At 52.9% G+C, this 21,825-nt stretch overlaps 12 protein-coding genes across 12 annotated transcripts; 7 read left to right on the top strand and 5 right to left on the bottom strand.

The window, feature by feature from the left end:
- Positions 1-809: 809 nt before the first annotated feature.
- An09g06030 (uncharacterized protein) lies at positions 810-2,420 on the bottom strand (the record flags this gene model as incomplete). Its single annotated transcript, XM_059749871.1, has 2 exons — positions 810-1,439; positions 1,494-2,420. 2 exons carry the CDS (start codon positions 2,418-2,420, stop codon positions 810-812), a joined length of 1,557 nt encoding a protein of 518 aa, XP_059601455.1.
- Positions 2,421-4,055: 1,635 nt separating this feature from the next.
- An09g06020 (uncharacterized protein) lies at positions 4,056-5,328 on the top strand (the record flags this gene model as incomplete). Its single annotated transcript, XM_001393877.3, has 3 exons — positions 4,056-4,127; positions 4,185-4,564; positions 4,614-5,328. The coding sequence occupies 3 exons, from the start codon at positions 4,056-4,058 to the stop codon at positions 5,326-5,328; spliced, it is 1,167 nt and encodes a 388-aa protein (XP_001393914.1).
- A 475-nt stretch (positions 5,329-5,803) lies between these two features.
- Positions 5,804-7,008, top strand: An09g06010 (uncharacterized protein; the record flags this gene model as incomplete). Its single annotated transcript, XM_059749869.1, has 3 exons — positions 5,804-5,836; positions 6,046-6,214; positions 6,314-7,008. The coding sequence occupies 3 exons, from the start codon at positions 5,804-5,806 to the stop codon at positions 7,006-7,008; spliced, it is 897 nt and encodes a 298-aa protein (XP_059601454.1).
- Positions 7,009-7,285: 277 nt separating this feature from the next.
- Positions 7,286-8,515, bottom strand: An09g06000 (uncharacterized protein; the record flags this gene model as incomplete). The annotated part of the gene is made up of 1 exon (XM_001393875.1): positions 7,286-8,515. The coding sequence occupies one exon, from the start codon at positions 8,513-8,515 to the stop codon at positions 7,286-7,288; it is 1,230 nt and encodes a 409-aa protein (XP_001393912.1).
- A 35-nt stretch (positions 8,516-8,550) lies between these two features.
- An09g05990 (uncharacterized protein) lies at positions 8,551-10,144 on the top strand (the record flags this gene model as incomplete). The annotated part of the gene is made up of 3 exons (XM_059749868.1): positions 8,551-8,790; positions 8,870-9,109; positions 9,269-10,144. The coding sequence occupies 3 exons, from the start codon at positions 8,551-8,553 to the stop codon at positions 10,142-10,144; spliced, it is 1,356 nt and encodes a 451-aa protein (XP_059601453.1).
- Positions 10,145-10,307: 163 nt separating this feature from the next.
- Positions 10,308-11,439, bottom strand: An09g05980 (mitochondrial 54S ribosomal protein uL1m; the record flags this gene model as incomplete). The annotated part of the gene is made up of 3 exons (XM_001393873.3): positions 10,308-10,400; positions 10,458-11,022; positions 11,087-11,439. The coding sequence occupies 3 exons, from the start codon at positions 11,437-11,439 to the stop codon at positions 10,308-10,310; spliced, it is 1,011 nt and encodes a 336-aa protein (XP_001393910.3).
- Positions 11,440-11,549: 110 nt separating this feature from the next.
- An09g05970 (uncharacterized protein) lies at positions 11,550-13,745 on the top strand (the record flags this gene model as incomplete). Its single annotated transcript, XM_001393872.3, has 2 exons — positions 11,550-11,813; positions 11,871-13,745. The coding sequence occupies 2 exons, from the start codon at positions 11,550-11,552 to the stop codon at positions 13,743-13,745; spliced, it is 2,139 nt and encodes a 712-aa protein (XP_001393909.1).
- Positions 13,746-14,176: 431 nt separating this feature from the next.
- Positions 14,177-14,416, bottom strand: An09g05965 (hypothetical protein; the record flags this gene model as incomplete). Its single annotated transcript, XM_059749867.1, has 1 exon — positions 14,177-14,416. One exon carries the CDS (start codon positions 14,414-14,416, stop codon positions 14,177-14,179), a length of 240 nt encoding a protein of 79 aa, XP_059601452.1.
- A 225-nt stretch (positions 14,417-14,641) lies between these two features.
- An09g05960 (hypothetical protein) lies at positions 14,642-15,288 on the top strand (the record flags this gene model as incomplete). The annotated part of the gene is made up of 3 exons (XM_059749866.1): positions 14,642-14,654; positions 14,799-15,020; positions 15,068-15,288. 3 exons carry the CDS (start codon positions 14,642-14,644, stop codon positions 15,286-15,288), a joined length of 456 nt encoding a protein of 151 aa, XP_059601451.1.
- Positions 15,289-15,702: 414 nt separating this feature from the next.
- On the top strand, positions 15,703-18,959 carry An09g05950 (uncharacterized protein; the record flags this gene model as incomplete). The annotated part of the gene is made up of 4 exons (XM_001393869.3): positions 15,703-16,156; positions 16,222-16,445; positions 16,523-17,197; positions 17,253-18,959. The coding sequence occupies 4 exons, from the start codon at positions 15,703-15,705 to the stop codon at positions 18,957-18,959; spliced, it is 3,060 nt and encodes a 1,019-aa protein (XP_001393906.1).
- A 1,254-nt stretch (positions 18,960-20,213) lies between these two features.
- Positions 20,214-21,567, bottom strand: Sox (sulphydryl oxidase Sox from patent EP565172-A1-Aspergillus niger; the record flags this gene model as incomplete). The annotated part of the gene is made up of 3 exons (XM_001393868.1): positions 20,214-20,362; positions 20,471-21,274; positions 21,342-21,567. 3 exons carry the CDS (start codon positions 21,565-21,567, stop codon positions 20,214-20,216), a joined length of 1,179 nt encoding a protein of 392 aa, XP_001393905.1.
- Positions 21,568-21,648: 81 nt separating this feature from the next.
- On the top strand, positions 21,649-21,798 carry An09g05930 (hypothetical protein [truncated ORF]; the record flags this gene model as incomplete). Its single annotated transcript, XM_059749865.1, has 1 exon — positions 21,649-21,798. A coding segment is annotated over one exon (150 nt), but the record flags the coding sequence as incomplete, so codon positions are not given.
- Between the last annotated feature and the right edge of the window lie 27 nt (positions 21,799-21,825).

The following is a 21,825-nucleotide window of genomic DNA, read 5'->3' as shown; positions in this document are numbered from 1 at the left end:
CCCTAAGTGCTGTTTGATGCTGGGTTTCCGTAGGCAGCGAGGAAATGGATATCCCAGCATAGAACTTGACTGTGGACAGTAATTGAGACGTCGAGCTAGCTTAGAAGGAAAGTCTCAAGCGGTGCTAGCCTTCATATCCCGGAATGACCCGATTAACGCTGGGCTTGGGCAGCTGGCCATCAGACTCATCGCCCAGCCAGATCTTCTCCACGTCTCAGGATATTCAGTGCTTATCTTTTGGCGATCTTCGGAAAGCACCCTTTCATCAGTCGCCAGACAGATGCTTGTTGGCAGATACAGCAAGATTGTAGTCTGCCATATAGCTTTGATTTACGCATCTGGAGATGGATGTGATGGATCAGGCTCATCCAAATATCTCCTGCCGTAGCCTCGATGTGTTTATATGAGATGAGTGATGATGAAAAGAATCTAGCAGTTCACACCAGATCCTTTAGAACGTGAGAAGCGTGTTATGTTTTGTGGGGAGAGAATGAAGAAGGAAGAAGAAACCCACGCTGACGCCGGGGCGATGGCTTTTATAGGCAAGCCCTGAGCAGGGCCAGTGAAGCTATTTGGTGGCGACTAAGCATGAGTGACAGCCTCAGGATGGCTAGTGAACGGGGCCAACAAGATGTTGTGAATGTCTTCACGTTCACCAACTATGCATCAGGTATTCCATGGTTAACAAAACCTAATCTATTCCTATAAAACAGCCGGGGTGAATGAGAATGAGATAGCATCAATATAATACAGATAATTACAATAAAACATCACGCTGGAGCCCTTCACGCCTGGTCATATCAATGCACTCATTGCCGGCTCGCCTGCGCAGCCTTCTGGCGCTGCAGCTCCATGGCCCTCAGATGAGCCTCGCGGCGGGCATGGTTCCGCTCCTCGCGCTTCCACGCCTCCTCCTCAGAACGCCGTCTCTCGTAGTCCTCCGCCAGCTTGCGGTCCTTCTCACTGAGTCGAGGGCCCGCGGAAACAGTTCCATCCGCGTTCTTGGTAGGACCGCTGCCCCGGTACTCCTCAACCTTCTTCTGCATCTCATCCTTGAGCTTCGACCCAGTCTCCTTGACTTGTCCAAGGGTACGATCAATGAGACTCAACCTTTCGCGTTCGGCCTCCGCAGCCGCTTTCTGGACGGCCTCCTTGTCAGGTACCTCGTTGATCAAGCGGAGGCCAAGGTCGTTTTTTGGCTGTTCGTCGGGCTTCGGGACGTTATGATCCACCAGGGTGATACCGGCCATCTTCCGGAAGGTAGCCGAGCTAAGCAGGTACGTTTGCCCCAGAGCAAACACACTGGTGGTCAAGAAGTAGAGCTGAAGGGCACCCGGGAAGTTGGCCATGAACAGGAACGAAATGGTGGGCATGCCGTAGAGGAAAAGGCTCTTGAAAGCAGAGTCTTTCATCTGGTTCATTCCGGTCTCTCCTCCTTTCTACAAGCAACTGCATCAGCTAGACGTTGGGGAAGAAAAGATATAATTTCGCACCTTGAGAGTGTGATGTAGGATGACCGATCCAATCAAAGGAAGAATATAGTAGGGATCGGAGACAGTAAGGTCCTGAAGCCAAGCAACGTGTTCCGTAGTCAGTCCGGGCACCGGCAGACTGCACATGTTGTTGACGACGCGGTAACAACCAAAACCGAAGGGGATATGAATCATCGGGATCATCGCTTTCCAGGGCTTGATACCGTGGTCCTTGTGTAGCTGGCTCAGCTCCGCCCGCTTCCGTGTCGCTTCCATCAGGTCGTTCTTGTAGTTGGCCTGAACCATCTCCGTCCGAAGCGGAGTGGTGAGGTGCTTGATGTTGTTGAGCTTGGTACTAGTGTCCGCAGCCATAAGCGTAGGGTACAGAAGACCCAGACGAACGAAGAGACCGGTTGCGACAATCGCACCCCACCAGGGGAGACCACCCATGATATGGAAATGCTCAACGCTGTATTCGATCATGGACGAAAAACCCCAGCCGAAATCCAAGCCCAATTGCTTCAAATATCCAATCTGCTCCGGGATCGCATTGATATCAGCCGCGGTCAGATCATTGAGGTTGACTTCTCCTTGAGGTGCGAGAGAGACATCACTGGCCGCCGGGTCCGAGACAGTAGTCGATGAAGGAGCCGAAGAGGTGGAATTGAAGCGAGCGGCGGCCACTCCGGTGATGGCAGTGGCAGGGCGCCAGGAGCGTGTTCCAAGCAGCGTCTGCTTGGATTGACCATATGGGACGGCGGTTCTCAGGGTCTGCGGACGGAAAGAGGACATCTGTAGGGCAAAGTCAACAAACCTCGTACTGGAGCCGACAAGAGATGACTGCGGCGGAGGACAAACCGATCGGCTGGAACGAGAGAAGGCATACAACCGTTGCCGGGCCACGGCGGGCAAGACGCCGCGTCCACTGAGACCAGTCCCTCCCAACATGGTGAGAATTGGTATGAAGGCGGAGGAGATGAATTGGGGAAATCGAGTCGGAGTTTGGGGAAAATCGCGGAGGCTTTTCGGGACGCTTTTTCGGTGCCAAGCCTGCCTTTTCTGCCGGGCGGAAATCCTCAATCATTTCTACGGAGTCTCGAGCGGTCTAGTCTTCGCTATGGATCTAGGGCGATTTGACATACTTACGTGTTGGCCAGTTCCAGAAATGCAATTCTCGTCCATGTGAGAGGTTATATTCGAGGTGGTTCGCCAGACGCCGTCCAGTCAGACCGATTACTGATGCTTGCTCTATGTACACTGTAACCCCTGATGCGCATTCATGCCACCCTGCAAGCGACAAGAACTGAACTGTTTTGATGCCACTTTACCCGTACATGCCAATATCAATCGGGCGTGATGAGATATCTATATGGTCCGCTAGTACTCCGTCCGGGTCTACTCTAGAGACGTAGCATCTTTCAGTCCGGCTGCCCTAGTCCCCCTCCGTTGCGACGGGATGTCTCGAACCTCGATCCCAGGCCCGACAGGTCTCGAACGCCGATGCATAGGGAAGACCTAATATGGAAGATTCGTTAGCATTATTGAACCATAACGAGGGCCGGGGTTGAAAGAAGCGACCGGGGCAAGTCCTGCGCCACCTGGGGACCAAACAAAAGATGTACTCGTACCTTTGTCCCGGACCAGCCGAGTCGGTAGGCTGCTTCATGTGCAAACAACTCTCCAAATCCCAGCATCAAGCCATTCACAAATGGGAGAACGAGATTAATGGCAGCTCCCCGCAGGATACTCCAGATGGTCGGGGGCTTGTAGAGGATCAGGGGAGAGCTCGAGGAGGAGGACTGAGATCCGGAAATGTCATGATTGGCCGAATAGTTCTCAGAATCTGAGTGGACCGTCAGTCCAGATTCATACAGCTCCCTCGAGCTGGAGAGGTCGGCGGCCATGATGCGGGGAGGAGGTGATCAACAACGAAAGGAGAACTGCAGAAGACGGGGCTGGAATAATGGGAAAGCCCGTCTGTGGCTGCGAAATAATCAGCGACTTGATAGATGCGGGGATACGAAGGGTACCAACTGAATGGAGGGGAATTCCGCGCTGGATGAGGTCGGTCCCTTGGGGTTGGCTGGATTGACGATCTACACCTGACCTGCAGAAGGGGTTATGTAAGCACACCTGGCCTCGCGTTCACTATAGCAACAACCAGAAGAGACAACCTGTTGGGTCATGCGATAGTATCAAGTGAAGTCAGACGAGAAGTTGAGTATGAGAAGCAAGTGAGAGTGCAGTCATGAAATGAAAGGAGTGAAGTCACGATCTTTCGTCACGGAATATCCTCTCACTAATGATTCGCCTGGGGATTCCTCAGGCACCTGCGGAAGATCCCCTCTTCCGGATGACCAATCAGGCAACAGTGACGTACCGTTATTGGGTCCCTTCAGCTTCGTGAAGAGCTGCAATATTACGAACCACTGCATCTTCCGAGTCCCCAACATTCTCCGCCTTTCTTCGATAGTCTTTTGCGCCTTTTCGTCTTTGAATCAGTGCTGGACTGCGAAGCTTCATAACCTCTAACTTCAACCATCCCAACGTGTGCAGTGCCGTCACGGTTGATTTACTTCCAATATGGAGCACAACGCGGATCGTGATGAGATTGTCTCTCAATTCTGCGCCATGACTAGGACGGATCCTCACGAGGTACATGTTAATCATCCCAGACTGAGCTATGGTTGCTAACTACATACTTCATCTCAGGCGCAAGGCTATCTCGCAGCCAACGAGTGGGACCTCGAAGCCGCAGTGACCGAATTCTTCGCCGAACAAGATGAAGCTTCACAGGATACTGGTGCGGCTGGTGGTGGTCGCCGACTGGGCACTGAATCGGAACCCTCTGCAGGCCGTTCGCTTGGTGGCAGCTCCTCTCATTCCCCCTCCATTACCCCGCAGCCCTCGTCCCGCAGGTCGGCCCCGAAAAAGAAGTTTGCAACCCTGAACGACTTTGCGTCGGGTGGAGGAGAATCTTCAGAGGAGGACGATGCAGTGAACCAGGACTTCTTCGCTGGAGGTGAGAAGTCGGGCTTGGCTGTGCAGAACCCCGATGATATCAAGAAGAAGATCATTGAAAAGGCCAAAAGGTGAGGTCTTTTGGATACACTTGGTTGCTCAGGGCTGATATGTTTATAGGGCTCAGCCTCCGCCATCGGACGAACCTACCAGAAGGTCTTTCTTCACCGGCACAGCACGTACCCTTGGTGGTGATGAGGCTCCCAGCAGGGTAATCGAAGCCCCCAGTGCACCTGTTTCGCAGACACCGCAGCGCGTACATAGAACCCTACACTTCTGGTCAGATGGCTTCTCTGTTGATGACGGAGAGCTGTTCAACTCCGACGACCCCGCCAACCGCGAGATCCTCGAGGGTATCCGCCAGGGCCGTGCCCCGCTCTCCATCATGAATGTGCAGGCTGGCCAGGAGGTGGACGTGGAGATCAAACAGCACGACGAGAAATACGTGAAGCCCAAGCCTAAGTACAAGCCCTTTTCCGGGGCTGGACAGCGCCTCGGCAGCCCCACGCCTGGTGTGAGGGCACCTGCGCCAGCAGCAGCTCCTACTCCCAGTCAGTCTACCGAGCCAGCCAAGCCGGACGTAGATGAGTCGCAGCCGATAGTGACTCTTCAGATCCGCCTTGGAGACGGCTCACGGCTCACTTCCCGGTTCAACACCACCCATACCATTGGTGACGTGTACCAGTTTGTGTCCGCTGCCAGCCCCAGTAGTCAGTCGCGTCCCTGGGTATTGATGACTACGTTCCCCAGCAAGGATCTTTCTGACAAGAGTGTTGTGCTGGGTGATATGGCGGAGTTTAAGCGGGGCGGCGTGGTGGTACAGAAGTGGCAATAAGTGTGTGGTGGTATAGTCAGTCCTGTTGGGTATAGAGGTGTGCATAAGCTCGGTGCAAGTTCTCACAACGTCAGGATTTAGTGATAGGCATTTTAGGCATAGATACGAGTTGATGAGAAGCAGCTCCCGAGTTATGGAATGATACAAATGATGATCAGTAACGAGCAGTCTAGAGTTGAAATTGCGTACGCTAAGTCCAATGCTGCAGACTTCTGCACCCTGTAGAGAGTAGCAGAGTAGCACATCGTATACCCCAAGATATGCTGCAGTATGCATGCATCTCGTAGACACAGATAGGAGTCAGTGAGTGAGTGATATCTCCGAACCGGCTGGATTGATAAGCAAACTCCGCGGAATGACGCAGAAAAAAAGCCCACCCGAAATCGGCTCGCCATCGCCATCCCCAGAACACCTCGACCTTCACCACTTCTTCAACCCAACCAGATACAAATACATAGCAGAGCGGATACTCAAGATGCCTCTCGACGGGGTGAAGAATGTTGTGCTGGTGAGTATTACTCTTCATTTACCTGAGCTCCAGCTCCAAACATCATTGCGACAACCCCTCCTCTCTTATCGATAACACCGCGCAACTGCGCACAGGATGGAAGGATGGCCACACCTACACATACAATGCGCGCACATCCTATCTACCTCTATCCATCTATACACCTTCCAATACATTGTCCAGAGAGAAGCTAACAAGCTATCTCCCAGGTCCTCTCGGGCAAAGGCGGCGTCGGCAAATCCAGCGTAACCCTGCAACTCGCCCTCGCGCTCACCCTGCAAGGCAAATCCGTTGGTATCCTGGACATCGATCTCACCGGCCCTTCAATCCCACGATTAGTCGGTCTCGAAGACGCAAAAATTACCCAAGCGCCAGGCGGTTGGCTTCCTGTTCCCGTTCACCCTTCCACCATCATCACCACACCCAATGCCTCCTCCACCTCACAACCAGATACAACAACAACGGCAACAGAAACAGAAGGTGGAAGCGCCATAAAACACGGCTCTCTCCGCTGCATGTCCCTCGGCTTCCTTTTACGTTCCCGGTCCGATGCCGTAATCTGGCGCGGGCCCAAAAAGACAGCCATGATCCGCCAATTCCTCTCCGATGTGCTGTGGAATGAAACTGATTACTTGCTTATTGATACGCCTCCCGGAACTAGTGATGAGCATATTGCTCTTGCGGAGCAGCTCTTGACGCTTTGTACGATCGATGCTTCCTCTGCAACTGGAATGCCTCGACTGGCTGGTGCGGTACTGGTCACTACACCACAGGCGGTAGCAACGTCTGATGTACGGAAGGAGGTGAATTTCTGCGTTAAGACGAGGATTCCGATGCTGGGGGTGGTGGAGAATATGTCTGGTTATACGTGTCCGTGCTGTGGGGAGGTGACGAACCTGTTCTCGAGTGGTGGGGGGCAGGTTCTGGCAGAAGAGATGGGTGTAAGGTTTTTGGGAAAGGTGCCCGTTGACGTTGGGTTTGGGGAGTTGGTGGAGGGGAAGATTGGTGGGGAGGAGGATAGTGAGGATGAGGATGAGGATACTAATGGGGAGAAGAAGGAGGAAGAAGAGAAGGATGAGAGGCCGCTAGTGGAAAGGTATCGGGAATGTTGGTCGTATGCGCGGTTCGAGGACTTTTCGAAGACGTTGATTGCGGAGATTGAGGGGCAATGATGGAGTAGTATATATAGGGGGTTACTGTTAGAGCATCTGTCATGGGTGGCGTCTTCTTGGCATGGATGTAGAGTGATACGAGATCATGATTCACTATGAGAAAAGTACTATTGCTCATTGATGTGGGGTGGCATAGTCATCAGTCATTATATGTCGTGGGTAGCATCGCTGCCTAGTAAATTCTGCCGTATATAGATAACATCGTATATCATATCATAATCATCATCACCACCGTTCATCTTAAACTCATACAATGCCGCGGGCAACATCATTACCATCACGCATTTGGGATGGTTTGGTCTTGTTCCAACATTGCGCGTAGTCGCATCTCAGCTGTCGCCTGTCTTGCCTCAGGACCAGCAGCTACGGCACCATACTGTAGCCATCTTAGAAGCGCCTGAACCTCTGCTACCAGGGACGGCGGAAACCAACCCCTATATCCAGCGCTGGAGCCAATAACGCTAGGTCTGAGAAGCTCCTGGCTTCGTGGGACCTCCGAGGAAGAGGTTGCGTTGGCCTCAGCCTGGGCATCAAGCAGGACTTCGGATACAAGAGCCGGAGTAAGGATATTCGAGTCCGACTGCGTCTGCGTCCCCAACAGTGTACGACCGCATGATTTGGGCTTGGAGGCAAATTGCCTCATGGGAAGCGTCCCCAACGCGGGCTCTTCGACCGGCGCATGCAATGCCAGGGGAGATCTTGGGGTACTGGGCGGGGCCTGGCTCGACGAGTTGGCCCCAGAGAACGGAGTTCTGAATGGAAATCCCGTAGATGGCCGTCTACCGGTATCCCAGTGTCGATACTGCGATGAGGACGAATGATCACGTCCATCGGCGACACTATTCTCGTCGTCATAAATGACCACGTTGTCGCTTTGTCTTTCATGGTCGGAGCTAGCTTCTTCGACTGTCACTAGACCACCCGGGGGAGCCCGGATCTCGCCCAGCGGAGCGATATGACTTCCATATTCGTTCGCCAGACTGAGTCTGCTGCGGCCGCAGATTTCTCCGATCGAGTCTAGCGTGTGACGGATATTCGGCTCGATCGCTCGCAGTATGCCGTCTATGCTAAAGTCATCCCCTGATGGGAGAGCAGGCCCGCGTCGCTGGCTTCTTGAGCCACCGATGAATGGGAATGAGCGCCGCGTAGGCATCGTGGTGGAAGTACTGGAGGTGTCATGAGGGCCGCCCGAATATGCCCTAACAAGCACGGGCTGCGATGCCGATGTTGAGGGCCGCGAAGTAGCTGACCGATTATGGTTTCTCCAGGATGAGGCCCCAGGATTCCCATTTAGCTGACGTAGCGTAGTGGTACGATGCGCTCGAGAGGACTCATCTAACGCCGGTTCATAGCGATAAGGAGCAGTTTGTTGCAGAGGACGAACGGTCTCGACCACAGGCGAGGCATGCAATGGGTTCAGCTGTGACCATCTCCGGCGTGGCAAGGCGGACGAGGACGATGGAAAAGCGTCCGTGTGGGCGAGCAGCCTGCCGGACCTATAATCCATCTCTGTTCAAGGCACCCTCTCTGAGCCACTATGCGATGCAGGCTGCGTCGGGTCCAGACAAGCTCAGTGACGCAGCAGCGGAGCGTAGACGGGGATATGACCACCCGCAACGACAACACCACCACCACCACCGGAGTAAAAACCCCGCCTTCCGGCCAATACGCAACAGCAGCGGCAGATCGGCTGGCAGCAGGGAAGGCGATCAAGCGCCTGTCAGACAACAGCACTCAGTAGCGGCTGGCGGCGGCGGCGGACGGGCAGACAACGCAGGACACGTATCACGCTCCAACGCGTCGCTCGACGGAACACAGATGCATGGACTTAGCAGGCCAACGAGCTGGCATGATAGGGGAGGCAGATGACAGTGGATCGGGCCAGCATTCAAGGCGATGCAGCGAAGAAATCCAGAAACTATTCAGAAAAGTGGCTGGTCTCAAGTTGAAGCGGGCGGAAACTGGGGACTCGATACCCGAAAGGGGAAACACTAAGCACCAACAATCATCATCATCGTCAGTTTTCCTTCGTTCATCTCCAACCCGTTGGTTGTGTCCTTCGAGCAGTGGTAGCCACCTCGACGCCAATCTCTTGGGGTCCGTCAGAAGCTGCATATGGTGCGCTCGATACCTTAAAGTCACCCCTTCAAGATGAATAGGTTTCGCGTATGCTATTCCCTGTCTAACCGAACTCTTCCTCCTTCACCCATCCATTGATTCTCCCGCCATAGTTCAGTGGAACTGATTGCCATGCGCCTAGTTTGGCGACTCCGATGAGTCTGCGTCTGAATTCGACGATGATACCTCCGGACTGCCTTTCCCCGAGCCTCTGTCTCGTGCTTCCTTCCTCGCCCCCGACTTCGACCCCGCGGCGTATCTATCCTCCCTCACCAATCGACACCAGAGCCTCGAGGACTTGCGACAGGAACTACGGGATTTGGACCAATTACTCAGTCGAGAGCTTTTAGACTTGGTCAACGAAAACTACCAGGACTTTTTATCCCTAGGGAGCGCATTAAACGGAGGAGAGGAGAAAGTCGAGCAGGTACGGGTCGGTCTTTTAGCATTCCAGCGTGATGCCCAGTCAATACGCGATAAGGTTGAGGCCAGACAACAGGAGATGGTAGAGCTCCTGAAAGAGAAGAAACGCCTGAAGACACAAGCCAATGTTGGACAGGCCCTGCTGGACTATGCGGATCGAGTCGAGGAGCTGGAGAAGAGATTAATGATCGGAGACACTCCACGGCCACCTCAGGACGGCACCCCGGGCGAGTCCGATTCGGATTCCGATCTGATGGAGAGCGACAGCGACGATAGTGATGAGGATGAGCTGCCAAACGGCGCAACTACTGCGTCACTCGTTTCCCTCAAAACACTCGAGCGTCATATTCAAAAATATGTATACTTGACAAAGCTATCGTCTCGGATAGGTGACAACCATCCGTTTCTACAGAGCCAACAACCAAGGATGTCGAAAATACGATCTGCGGTGCTCTTGGATCTGAAGACGGCCCTGGAGCAAGCAAGCCATGCAGGCGACAAGAGGGATACGAAAACGCTGGCCGTATTGCGTCTCTACAAGCTCATGGGAGAGGACACTACTGCTGTATCGGCACTCAAGAATCTGAAGTCCTAGCGGACCTCCAGAGCTAGAGCAGTGCCATTTTGCATAGCGTCGGCGTTGGGAGATTTTCTTTTCTGGTTTCGAGTGAGATATGAAACAATACCATTATACACCGTAACCTTCCTAATGAAACATATTCTGTACACCCATAAACTTGAAGACGCTAGAGACTATTTTACACGCCCTGCAAAGCGGAAGATTCGGGAGAGGTCTCCGACCTGAACTCTCCATTCAGACTGAAGCCGGGACCGTTGGTCGAGCTCAGGACCTAAGGAACGTTAGTAAAAGATGCCGATTGCAGGCGCAACGCAAGTCGGCGACTTACCACTTCGTACACCTCCTTGGTTATGCGGTCATTAAGACCGGCCGCATCCTTCTTGATCTGGTCGATCGTTGCGCGCAGGTTGTCACGCAATTGCTCGGGGGTGAAACCAAGCTGTCCAACGGGGACACGAATGACGGCGTCACGCTCACGGTAAACAGTACCACCACGCAGCATCTCCACACGCACGGCGATATCTTCGACCACAGTACCCGTCTTGACGCTGGGCATCAGGCCTCTGGGACCGAGGATCCGACCCAGGCCAGCCTTGTTCAAAGCATCCAAACTATCCGGGTGGCAGAGACAGCGGTCGAACTCGATCTTGCCGGCCTTCACGGCATCAAAGACCTCCTGCTCACCCACCAAGACTGCTCCAGCCGCACGAGCTTCCTTCTCATGGCGGGTTCCGGGAGGGCACACGACGCAAATTCGGGACTCGGTTTGGACTGAATGGGGGAATCGAAGCATGTTGCGAATGACGGGACCGTCTCTCCTCGTCTTCAGGCGAACGTGGACCTCGTATTTGGAAGAGGTTGGCTCGCGGCCAACTTCGAATGCACGGAGATACCTGCGGTGAAGACCAAAGCAATCAGTGGGAAAGTCGACTGAGACACAGCGATGACCACACAAACCTCATGGCATCACACAGTGCGAACTGTTGCATGTCCTTGAGATCCTTCTGCTTGAACTCCCTCGGACCCTTCTTTCTCTTGGCGGTCTTGTCTCCCTTCATCTTGCGCGCCTGGGCAGCGGTGCGCACCTGTTGCAGGCTGGGCAAAATAGGCACAATTGGGCTCGGGCGAAGAGCAGGGCGACATGACGACAAGATTCCCCGTGCCGCAGAGGGCATGAGGGAGCTGTAGGAGGAAGCCATGGCGATGAACTCCGAACGAGCTTGACAGCGCCGGGAATGTTTTCTGGTCCGAAATCTAGAGGCTCCGGCCGACCATCGCCCGCGGAGAAACTTACCGCCGGCGGAGCCCATTGAGTCAAAACTGCCCCTCCCGGCAGTAAATTATCTCCATCCCACCATTCTATACCACCTTCTCCTGGGGCAATTGATCTAATTTCCTGGGGTTTTGGGTCTTTGGAACGATGTCGCAGTTTAAGCTTAACTTGGCCACCAAGGCCAACCAGGCCTCTTTGCTTCCAGTCCTCCTGGTTGCCACTTCCATCAACGAGGCTCGCCCTACTCCTGTCATCGCCATCAACTTTGAGGATGCGGCTGTCCTCTCCGAAGGCGAGAAGGCTATCGTTCAGTTCACAGGTGCCAGCGGTGCTCCCGCCTATGGAACTGACAACGCCATCAAGGAGCTGCGCGCCAGCTTCCCCTTCCTCAACGGAAAGGATGAGAAGTCTGTAAGTGATTCCCGCTTCGTCTTCATTGCGACTCTAGGCTGATGAAGGCTTCTCTAGGAGAACGAATGGCTTTCCCAGCTCGAGTCCTTCACCACCCTTGACTTCAAGGCTCTCGACCCTCTGCTTCAGCGCTTGAACACCCACCTTCTCCTCCGTTCCTTCATGGTCGGTTACTCGCTCTCCACCCCCGACATTGCTCTGTGGGGTGCCCTTCGTGGCAACCGCGTTGCCATCTCGGCCATCCGCAAGGGAGCCCTTGTCAACCTGACTCGTTGGTTCAACTTCCTGGATGAGCTCTGCCCCTGGGCTAGCGCTGCTCTGGAGAGCCTCAATGCTTCCGCCAAGGAGAAGAAGGCGGCCAAGGCCAAGGAGGGTGCCAGCTACGACATTGCTCTCCAGAACACTGACAAGGGTGTTGTTACCCGTTTCCCTCCTGAGCCTTCTGGATACCTGCACATCGGACACGCCAAGGCTGCTCTGCTGAACGACTATTTCGCGCACGAGAAGTACAACGGCACCCTGCTGGTGCGCTTTGACGACACCAACCCCTCGAACGAGAAGCAGGAGTTCCAGGATGCTATCATGGAAGACTTGGCCCTGATGGGCATCAAGCCGGACAGGATGAGCTACTCCAGTGACTACTTTGACCAGATCTACGAGTACGGTCTGAAGATCATCCGCGAGGGCAACGCCTACGCTGATGACACCGACAAGGAGACCATGGCTTCCCAGAGAATGAACGGCGAGCCCAGCAAGCGCCGTGACGCTTCCGTGGAGGAGAACCTTGCCCGGTTCGAGGAGATGAAGCAGGGTACTCCCGAGGGTCTCAGATGGTGCATCCGCGCCAAGATGTCCGTCGACAACCCCAACAAGGCCATGCGTGACCCCGTCATCTACCGCTGCAACCCTACTCCTCACCACCGCACCGGTACGAAGTGGAAGATCTACCCGACCTACGACCTGTGCTGCCCCATCTTGGACTCGATCGAGGGCGTTACCCACGCTCTTAGAACCATTGAGTACCGTGATCGGAACCCTCAGTACCAGTGGTTCTTGGACACTCTCGGACTCCGCCACGTGCAGATCTGGGATTTTGCCCGCATGAACTTCATCCGGACTCTGCTCTCGAAGCGTAAGCTCACTAAGCTGGTCGACCAGGGCGTTGTCTGGGGCTGGGATGACCCTCGTTTCCCGACGATCAGAGGTATTCGCAGAAGGGGTATGACTGTGCCGGCTCTCCGCGAGTTCATTCTCAAGCAGGGACCCAGCAAGAACATCACCAACCTGGACTGGACCCTCATCTGGGCCACCAACAAGAAGTACATTGACCCCGTTGCGCCGCGCCACACTGCCCTCATGAAGAAGGATCTTGTCAAGGCTGTCATCAAGGGCGCCCCTGCTCCTTACACTGAGGACAAGCCTAAGCACAACAAGAACCCTGAAGTTGGCCAGAAGAAGGTCACCTTCAGCGGCTCGGTTCTCTTCGACCAGGAGGATGCCAAGACCTTCAAGCAGGACGAGGAGATCACCCTCATGGCCTGGGGTAATGCCATTGTCCGGAAGATTGAGAAGGACTCCGCGGGTGTTGTGCAGTCCCTGGAGCTTGATCTGCACCTGGAGGGCGACTTCAAGAAGACCGAGAAGAAGGTCACCTGGCTGTCGGCTGACCAGGAACTGGTCCCCGTGGAGCTGGTCGACTTCGACTACCTCCTCAACAAGGACTCCCTTCAGGAGGACGATGCTTTGGAGGACGTGCTGAACAAGAACACCGAGTTCCGTGAGGACGCTGTGGCTGACTGCAACGTGGCCGAACTGCGTGAGGGCGACATCATCCAGTTCGAGCGCAAGGGCTACTTCCGCTGCGACCGCCCCTACGCTCCTGGCAAGCCGGCGGTGTTGTTCAACATCCCCACCGGCAAGACTGGCAAATAGGTATGCATTAAGTAAACGAAGATACGCAGGTTATGTGATGTAGATGAAATGGAAGATTTCAACAACAATTGATCAGCGGGCACTATCATATCTTAGACCGCATACATTATTATATATACACTTGATGTCCCTATCTGATACTTTGCAGGAAAATAATTCCGTCACATCATGTAGGATACATGTGAAAGACGATTAGATAATAAGCGTAGCATCCCTTTGGAATATCTGCACATGCTGGATTCGAATTCTGGCACATAATAAGAGCAGTATTGTCAGGTGGCTACAAGGAAATCGAATCTACGATGTGTCCCAAGTAAACTTTCTATGCCCTACTCCATACTAGTTATACGATCGCCAACCTTAGGGCAGTGTGCAGCCACATACGTAGAGGACCCTTACATAGGTAGGGCTGTGCTCAAAATCGGATCCGATCAAAAGTGCGAAGGGGGCGTAGCTCGTGACATCTGAGGGAAGCAGAGACGAAAGTTCTTTTTATATGGACCGTCGGACTCGGAAAGAAAATCCCTCAATTGCCATAGTGGAAGGAAGGCAGCCAAGGGATATGGAGCAACATTCCTTGAACCTTGTGAAGGTGGTGACGGCATTGAAGGAGGACGGAGGGTTGGGGAAGATGACACCTGCTCAGGACTGCTTTGTTCAGACCCCGTCATTCGCTAAGTGGTCGTTTGGTACGTCCATCGATCGTCCGCCGTTTTAACCTGGCATTGCTTCGGCATATTTTTTTTTTCTTTCTTCTCGATCTTTCCTGTGTGATCCGAGTGCTCCGTGGCAGGGACTGGGAGTGGAGAAAGAACAGAAGGTGATTTGAGCTGGAGGTTAGAAGGGAATTTAGAGTGAGTAATGGAGAGTAATAGAGGCAGTAATATTACGTCGAGATGGGTCTGTCACGTTGCACTGCACTAGTCCCGATGCAGCCAGGGTCTGGGCGCTAGTCCCACTTGGTGCGATCGATCGACTGACTCCTCTTTCTGACTGGCATCCACTATCTACTTTGCATACTGCCTAGTTACTAGTCTATCTAGTTCTATCCAGACACACTCTCACTACTCCCCCGCAACTTCACCTTGCATCAGTTGGCAATTCATCTTCATGTCTATTTGAACGCTTCACATTTTGACCATCCAAAAGCTTGCAGCTTGAGCTCACAAACACTCTCGTTAGCAGCTGTCATCCCTGTTGTGTTGCTGTCCCTCTCCAGGCCTTTCCGTGGTTCTCTACTGCCGTGCCGTTACCCAGTCCACGCCCAGGACCCTGGTACACATCATCGCGTCACGAGTCAATTCCTCTGCTGACCCTCTCAGAATCCAACGCTCGCCAAGGCACAATGGATTATTGGTGTGCTCCCAGACTCGGCCCGTCCATGCCCTACGGTTCGTTCGGAAATCTCACCATGTCTCATACGTCAAGACACTCGTCGAATCAACGAGTCATTCCCCTTGGGCCTATGGTCTATCATCCTGTCGCGTTCGTGACTGGCTCCGGCAGTCGGTTCACTTTAAGCTCAATTGCTCAGAGTTACTGACACAAACGCCCGACCGGTCGACCTGGTGAGTGATCACCCTCCGTAGACTGCCGGAACCTCCTGGACTCTCCTACGTCAGCATGATTGTCTCCGTCAACACCATTCGTCAGAGCTCCTATCGGCTGTGAAAGTGTCCATGCATCCTTGTTGCTTGGGACCAAGAAAGAAAAAGAAGCTTTCCTCGTTTTCCTTTGTCTCTTCTTCCCCAAACCTGGCGGGGAGGCCTTACTTTTCTTCTTTTCTCTACCTCGTAGAGTTGCTGTCGCTTGTTTCGACGGGTTGCTTTCTTTCTCTCTTTCTTGCGTGAGGTTGATCTCGCTCACTCTTTCGCTGTAAAACAAGGGGACGCCCGCAGAACGCTTCGGGCACGCCAACGGTTTCCTCTGCTGCCCCAGACAAGCTATTGGATCGATCATGGCTGAGCAGGCCGGCGCCTCTGGCGACGTTGAACGTGCCGCGCAAACAGCGCAAACGCAAATCCGCACCTCGACCTCGGAGCGACGCGACTCGAGACGTGTCTCTCGTGTCTCCTACAAGGAAGACTACGCTAACCTCGACGAATATGGAAAGTTGGTCAAGTATGCCTCCACCTACCGCGAGGGCGGTCGAGGCGAAGAGATGCAAGGCGAAGAGGAGGAGAAACGAGTGTGGTATGCTCCTTGGAAGAAGCGCAAAGTCTTCGTCAAGCATGTAGACCAGCAACCGGGCCAATTCCCCGAAGATTGGCTCATCACGGACATCCGTCAAGGTTTGCCTAGCAGCGAAGTCCCGGTCAGACGTCGACGTGCCGGGTGGAACGAGCTGGTATCGGAAAAGGAGAATCCAATTGCTAAGATTCTGTCGTATTTCCGAGGCCCCATTCTCTATGGTACGCCGTCAAGTCCCCAGGCACAGCGATTAACCAAGACTCGTTTCGTTCTGACAAGGCCACAGTAATGGAGTTGGCTGTTCTTCTGGCCGCAGGTCTGGACGACTGGATTGACTTTGGTGTCATCATTGGTATCCTGTGCCTGAACGCAGCCGTCGGTTGGTACCAAGAAAAGCAAGCTGCGGACGTCGTTGCGAGTCTCAAGGGTGACATTGCCATGAGAGCCAACGTGATCCGCGATGGTCAGCAACAGGAAATCTTAGCGCGGGAGCTTGTTCCGGGTGACGTGGTATGTAGCGGAGACCTTGTTGCGCCCACTTGTGAGATTTGTGAATAGGACCCTGAAAGCTAACAATGTAATCGCAGATCATTATCGGAGAAGGCTCCGTCGTCCCAGCCGATTCCAAGATTATCTGTGATGTTAATGACCCCAATGGCTGGGAAGAGTTCAAAAGGATGCAGGAGCAAGGTGACCTTAGCAGTACCTCCGAATCTGACCTCGAAGACAATGAGCCCGAAGAGGGTCAAAAGGAGGGTGAGAAGGAAGAGAGTTCCAAGCCCAAAAGACGCCGTGGCTACCCCATCCTCGCGTGTGATCATTCCGCTATTACCGGTGAGTCGCTTGCAGTTGATCGCTATATGGGTGGGTTGATCTACTATACGACCGGCTGCAAGCGCGGTAAGGCCTACGCGGTTGTACAGACAGGCGCGAAGAACTCGTTCGTGGGTAAAACTGCGAGCATGGTGCAATCCGCCAAGGGTGCTGGTCACTTCGAAATTGTCATGGACAACATTGGTACTTCTCTTTTGATTCTCGTTATGGCTTGGATCTTGGCTGCTTGGATTGGTGGTTTCTACCGCCATATCCCCATTGCTTCGCCGGGTCAGCAGACGCTCCTTCACTACACCCTTGCTTTGTTGATCATTGGTGTTCCTGTTGGTTTGCCGGTTGTGACCACCACTACAATGGCCGTCGGAGCAGCATATCTGGCCAAGAAGAAGGCAATTGTGCAGAAATTGACTGCGATCGAATCACTGGCGGTATGTTGGAATGTACATCAGGGGGAAAATGTACTGCTGCTAACCTCTCGGACAGGGCGTTGATATCTTGTGCTCGGATAAAACAGGAACATTGACGGCGAACAAGCTGAGCATCCGCGAGCCGTATGTAGCCGAAGGTGTGGATGTGGACTGGATGTTTGCTGTGGCTGTCCTGGCTTCTTCTCACAACATTGAATCGCTGGACCCTATCGATAAAGTCACGATTCTTACTCTCCGGCAATACCCAAGAGCCCGGGAGATACTCCGGAGAGGTTGGAAGACTGAAAAATTTACTCCCTTTGATCCGGTGTCCAAGCGGATTGTGACGGTAGCAAGCTGTGATGGGACAAGATACACCTGCACTAAGGGCGCCCCCAAAGCTGTACTCCAGCTGACGAACTGCTCCAAGGAAACCTCCGATCACTACAAAGCGAAGGCCCAGGAGTTTGCGCACAGAGGATTCCGCTCCTTGGGTGTCGCAGTGCAGAAAGAAGGAGAAGACTGGACTTTGCTTGGAATGCTTCCCATGTTTGACCCACCCCGTGAGGATACAGCTCAGACAATCAACGAAGCTCAGAACCTGGGTATCAGTGTGAAGATGCTTACGGGTGATGCCATTGCGATCGCTAAAGAGACGTGCAAGATGCTTGCCCTCGGTACTAAAGTGTATAACTCTGATAAGCTTATTCATGGCGGCCTGAGTGGAGCCATGGCAGGTGATCTGGTTGAAAAGGCAGACGGATTTGCTGAAGTGTTCCCTGAACATAAATATCAGGTTGTGCAGATGCTTCAAGACCGCGGCCATCTGACCGCGATGACAGGTGACGGAGTAAATGACGCACCATCATTGAAGAAAGCAGATTGTGGTATTGCTGTTGAAGGAGCAACTGAGGCAGCGCAGTCGTCTTCTGATATTGTGTTTTTGGAGCCTGGATTGTCTACCATCATCGACTCGATCAAGGTGGCTCGGCAGATTTTCCACCGCATGAAAGCATATATCCAGTACCGTATCGCTCTTTGCTTGCACTTGGAGATCTATCTGGTAACCTCGATGATTATTCTCAATGAGAGTATTCGTGTCGAGCTGATTGTCTTCCTTGCTCTTTTCGCTGATCTGGCAACGGTCGCTGTGGCATATGATAACGCCTCATTTGAGTTGCGTCCTGTCGAATGGCAGCTCCCCAAGATCTGGTTCATCTCAGTGTTGTTGGGTCTGCTGCTTGCACTGGGTACATGGGTTGTCCGCGGTACTATGTTCCTCCCGTCAGGTGGTATCATTCAAAATTGGGGTTCGATTCAGGAGGTCCTGTTCCTCGAGGTCGCACTGACCGAAAACTGGCTGATCTTTGTCACTCGAGGTGCTGATACCTGGCCATCAATCCACCTCGTCACAGCCATTCTGGGAGTGGATGTCCTGGCAACGATCTTCTGTCTCTTCGGTTGGTTCACCAACCAAGACATGCCCACGAACCCTGCCGACTCCTTCGTCGAGACCACCAACGGCTGGACAGATATCGTCACGGTTGTCCGGATCTGGGGCTACTCGCTAGGTGTGGAGATCGTCATTGCGCTGGTCTACTTCATGCTGAACAAGTTCCGGTGGCTCGATGAACTTGGTCGTCACAAGCGCGACAAGGGCGACCTCAAGATCGAGAACCTGTTGGGTCACCTTGCTCGACTGACGGTCGAGTACGAGGAGCCTGGGAAGCCCAAGGGTCGCTTCTTCCTGGCCACTAGCAAGGAAGAAGAAGAAGTGGAGTAAGAGCTGGGATTTGCGTCTTGAGCTCAAGGGTGGATTCCGGGATGACTTACTGGAGTAGTGGCCCGATACTGCTGCTTATTTTAATGAAGGAAAAATGTGACATCTGAGAAGACTTATAATATGTGTTCTCAAATGGGAAGAGAAGGATATTGGGACGATGGATGCTGAATGATAATAATAGTTACTTGTTTTTGTGATATCTAGTATAAATGTGTTCATCGAGTAGGTAGTTAGTAACTAGTTAATATATACCTGGTGTATTTGTCTGATCAGCTGTAGCAGTAATTAAAGCCCACTTGCATGGGGGAGCAGAAGAACGAACAGAATTATCACTTCATAGCAGCCTCACCGGCCCAAAAACAAGCCATTACTTCTGAAATTTTTCTCTTCGCATCCTCATACGAAGAATAACTAGGTAGAGTAACGGTGGCCAACCTTTAATCAACCAATTACTACTACAATTCCAGCATCAGGTTAATCATACAGCAGCGTTTTTATCATATGTCACTCTTGAATTCTGACACAGAACATCCCACAATCCACCCCCTTCGGGCCTTTATAGCAGTAAGTATTTATCCATTCAAACTCGTAGTAACTAGTAGTACTACGGTAGTATAGATAAACCCAAATAAAGTCATACAATGCTTTTAACATCTTACTATAGTTCTATTCATTAGTACTACTTAGTATTGTTGGCAGAAGAGTGCTACTACTAGTAGTCGATATATATAATTTGGACCAGACAACTTCCGAGTCACAGTCTCAAGGAGTTGCAAGTATTCTTGGAGTTCACAAGGTATTAGCTAAAAGTACGAATCAAGACAAGCCGATATGACCTGTATAATGTAATTTCAGGTTGTCACTATTAATCGTATTTCTCTTTCATTTGTTGATTTCTGGGTGCTTGGTAAAGTGGGTGGGAGGTAGGAAATACTTAGTTTTGTTGGGGGCGTCGATTCAGTTACTACTACTTAGTACTGTATGAGAAGTAGCTAACCTACCAACCAATCAAGTACTAGAGTTGGCATTCTTTAGAGTTACGGAATTGCTTACTATGTAGATACTACTCAGGAGCTATGTTTATTATCGAATGTGTGTGTGTGTATGTATTTTCTTGGTGAAACTATTAATATGTGTGTCACTCCATATGATCATGGAGGACGTTAAACGTTAGTTACATATAAATTTATATATCATAGTGGCTAGTCGTGTTGTTTATTCATGGACAGGACGTTAGTATATAGTATGGAAGATTCAAGACCGGCGGTGGTGGTTCTCCAGCACGCGCTTCCACAGATCCTCCATCTCATTGCCGACCATGCGCTCGGTTTGCTTCTCCAGGGCGCGTCTGTCGAAGTCGCGCTTGGAGATGGCCGCGTTGGACTCTTCGCGGGACATTTCCACTACACGTTTTTGTTAGTTGACTTTCATTCAAGATCTCATGGTAGGGATGGAAGAAAGGGGAAAAAAAAAAAAAAGAACGGAAGACAGGAAGGTATAGGGAGGCTCACCATGCACATAGACACCCGCTCTCTTTCCGCTGAACATGGCATGCGGCACGTTCGTGGATCCATCACTGTTGCAGTCACCGACGGCGTAGACGCCCGACAGACTGGTGCGCATGCCCGTGTAGTCTGTCGTATCGATCTTGTTATCCACCATGACCAGGCTCAGTTCCTCGGGCAGAGTGGAACGCTGGGCGGTCGGGTAGTTTGTGATGAAGGTGTTGCGTACAACGCTGGAGCCATCGGTGAAATGGACCCGGAAGATGTCGTACTGTCTACCCGTGTCGTCGCGGTGGTCATCTCCATCTTGGAGACGCTCAATGGATGCAATGGAGCGGTTGTCAATACCGACATTCCACGCTTCGAGCTGCTGCTTCCAGTTCGGGTACTTGGCTGCCAGGGCGACTTCGTTGGCGGGCGTGTAGGTGCCGTTAGTGAAAGCGATGATGTCCGAGTACAGGGTGTGGGTTTCCATGACGCTGCCGACCACGTCCGGCAACCCGCCTAGGATACCGAGGGGCTCGTCGCGGTGCTCGTAGCCGTCACACCAGGGACACCACCAGATGCCCTTGCCCCAGGCTTCGCGGAGACCGGGCACATCAGGGATCACGTCGACCAGCCCGGTACCCAGGACTACCTTGCGGGAGGTGTATTGTGTGCCGTTGGCGTCGACGGCACGGAAGTATGAGCTGTTGGCTGCGGCATCCTCGACCGGGGTGATGGAGTCGATCTTGATGTCGATGACGCTGGTCGAGTTGTATTTAGAGATCTGCTGGCGGGCGAGGCCACGGAATTGGGCAGGTGGAGTGCCTTTGTGGATGTTAGGTATAAATTGACATGAAATGGGAGATCCTGGGGTAAATGAGGCAGAAATTACCATCAAAGCCAAGGACATCGTGCATCTCGCGCGTAACACCATTACGGTATTCTCCCGAGTCGAACATCACGGTCTTCCGTCTCATGCGCCCGAGACTGCTCAAGACACTGAGGCCCGCGGGACCTCCTCCCACGACAATCACATCGTAATCGGTCTGGGGGATGGACGACGCCAGAGCGACGCTGATGGTGGAGAAGAGGGAATAAAAGAGGGACTTGGGAGCCATGGTGTGGACTAGGTTACGGATCGGATCGTTCCCCACGCACTGAAGAAGAGAGAAGGCCTGCTGCAGTCTGCCGAGAAGAAGATGCAGCAGCAGCAGCAGCTTTCAAGCTGCTCTTTATACCTCCACAACAGCATGTTCCACAGGAAGGACAGTGCAGCACGCACATCGTCCCAAGTTGTCCGAGGAGCAGGATTTGGTGATTCAGCTGGGATGCAGCCAAGACTCGAGCTGGTGGAGCAGCTGAAGGGGATCGACACG

Source organism: Aspergillus niger (genome assembly GCF_000002855.4).
Source record: "Aspergillus niger supercontig An09".
Classification (NCBI taxonomy): Eukaryota; Fungi; Ascomycota; class Eurotiomycetes; order Eurotiales; family Aspergillaceae; genus Aspergillus; species Aspergillus niger.
The sequence above is the reverse complement of the archived record's forward strand: the minus strand, read 5'-3'. Positions and strand labels throughout refer to the sequence as shown.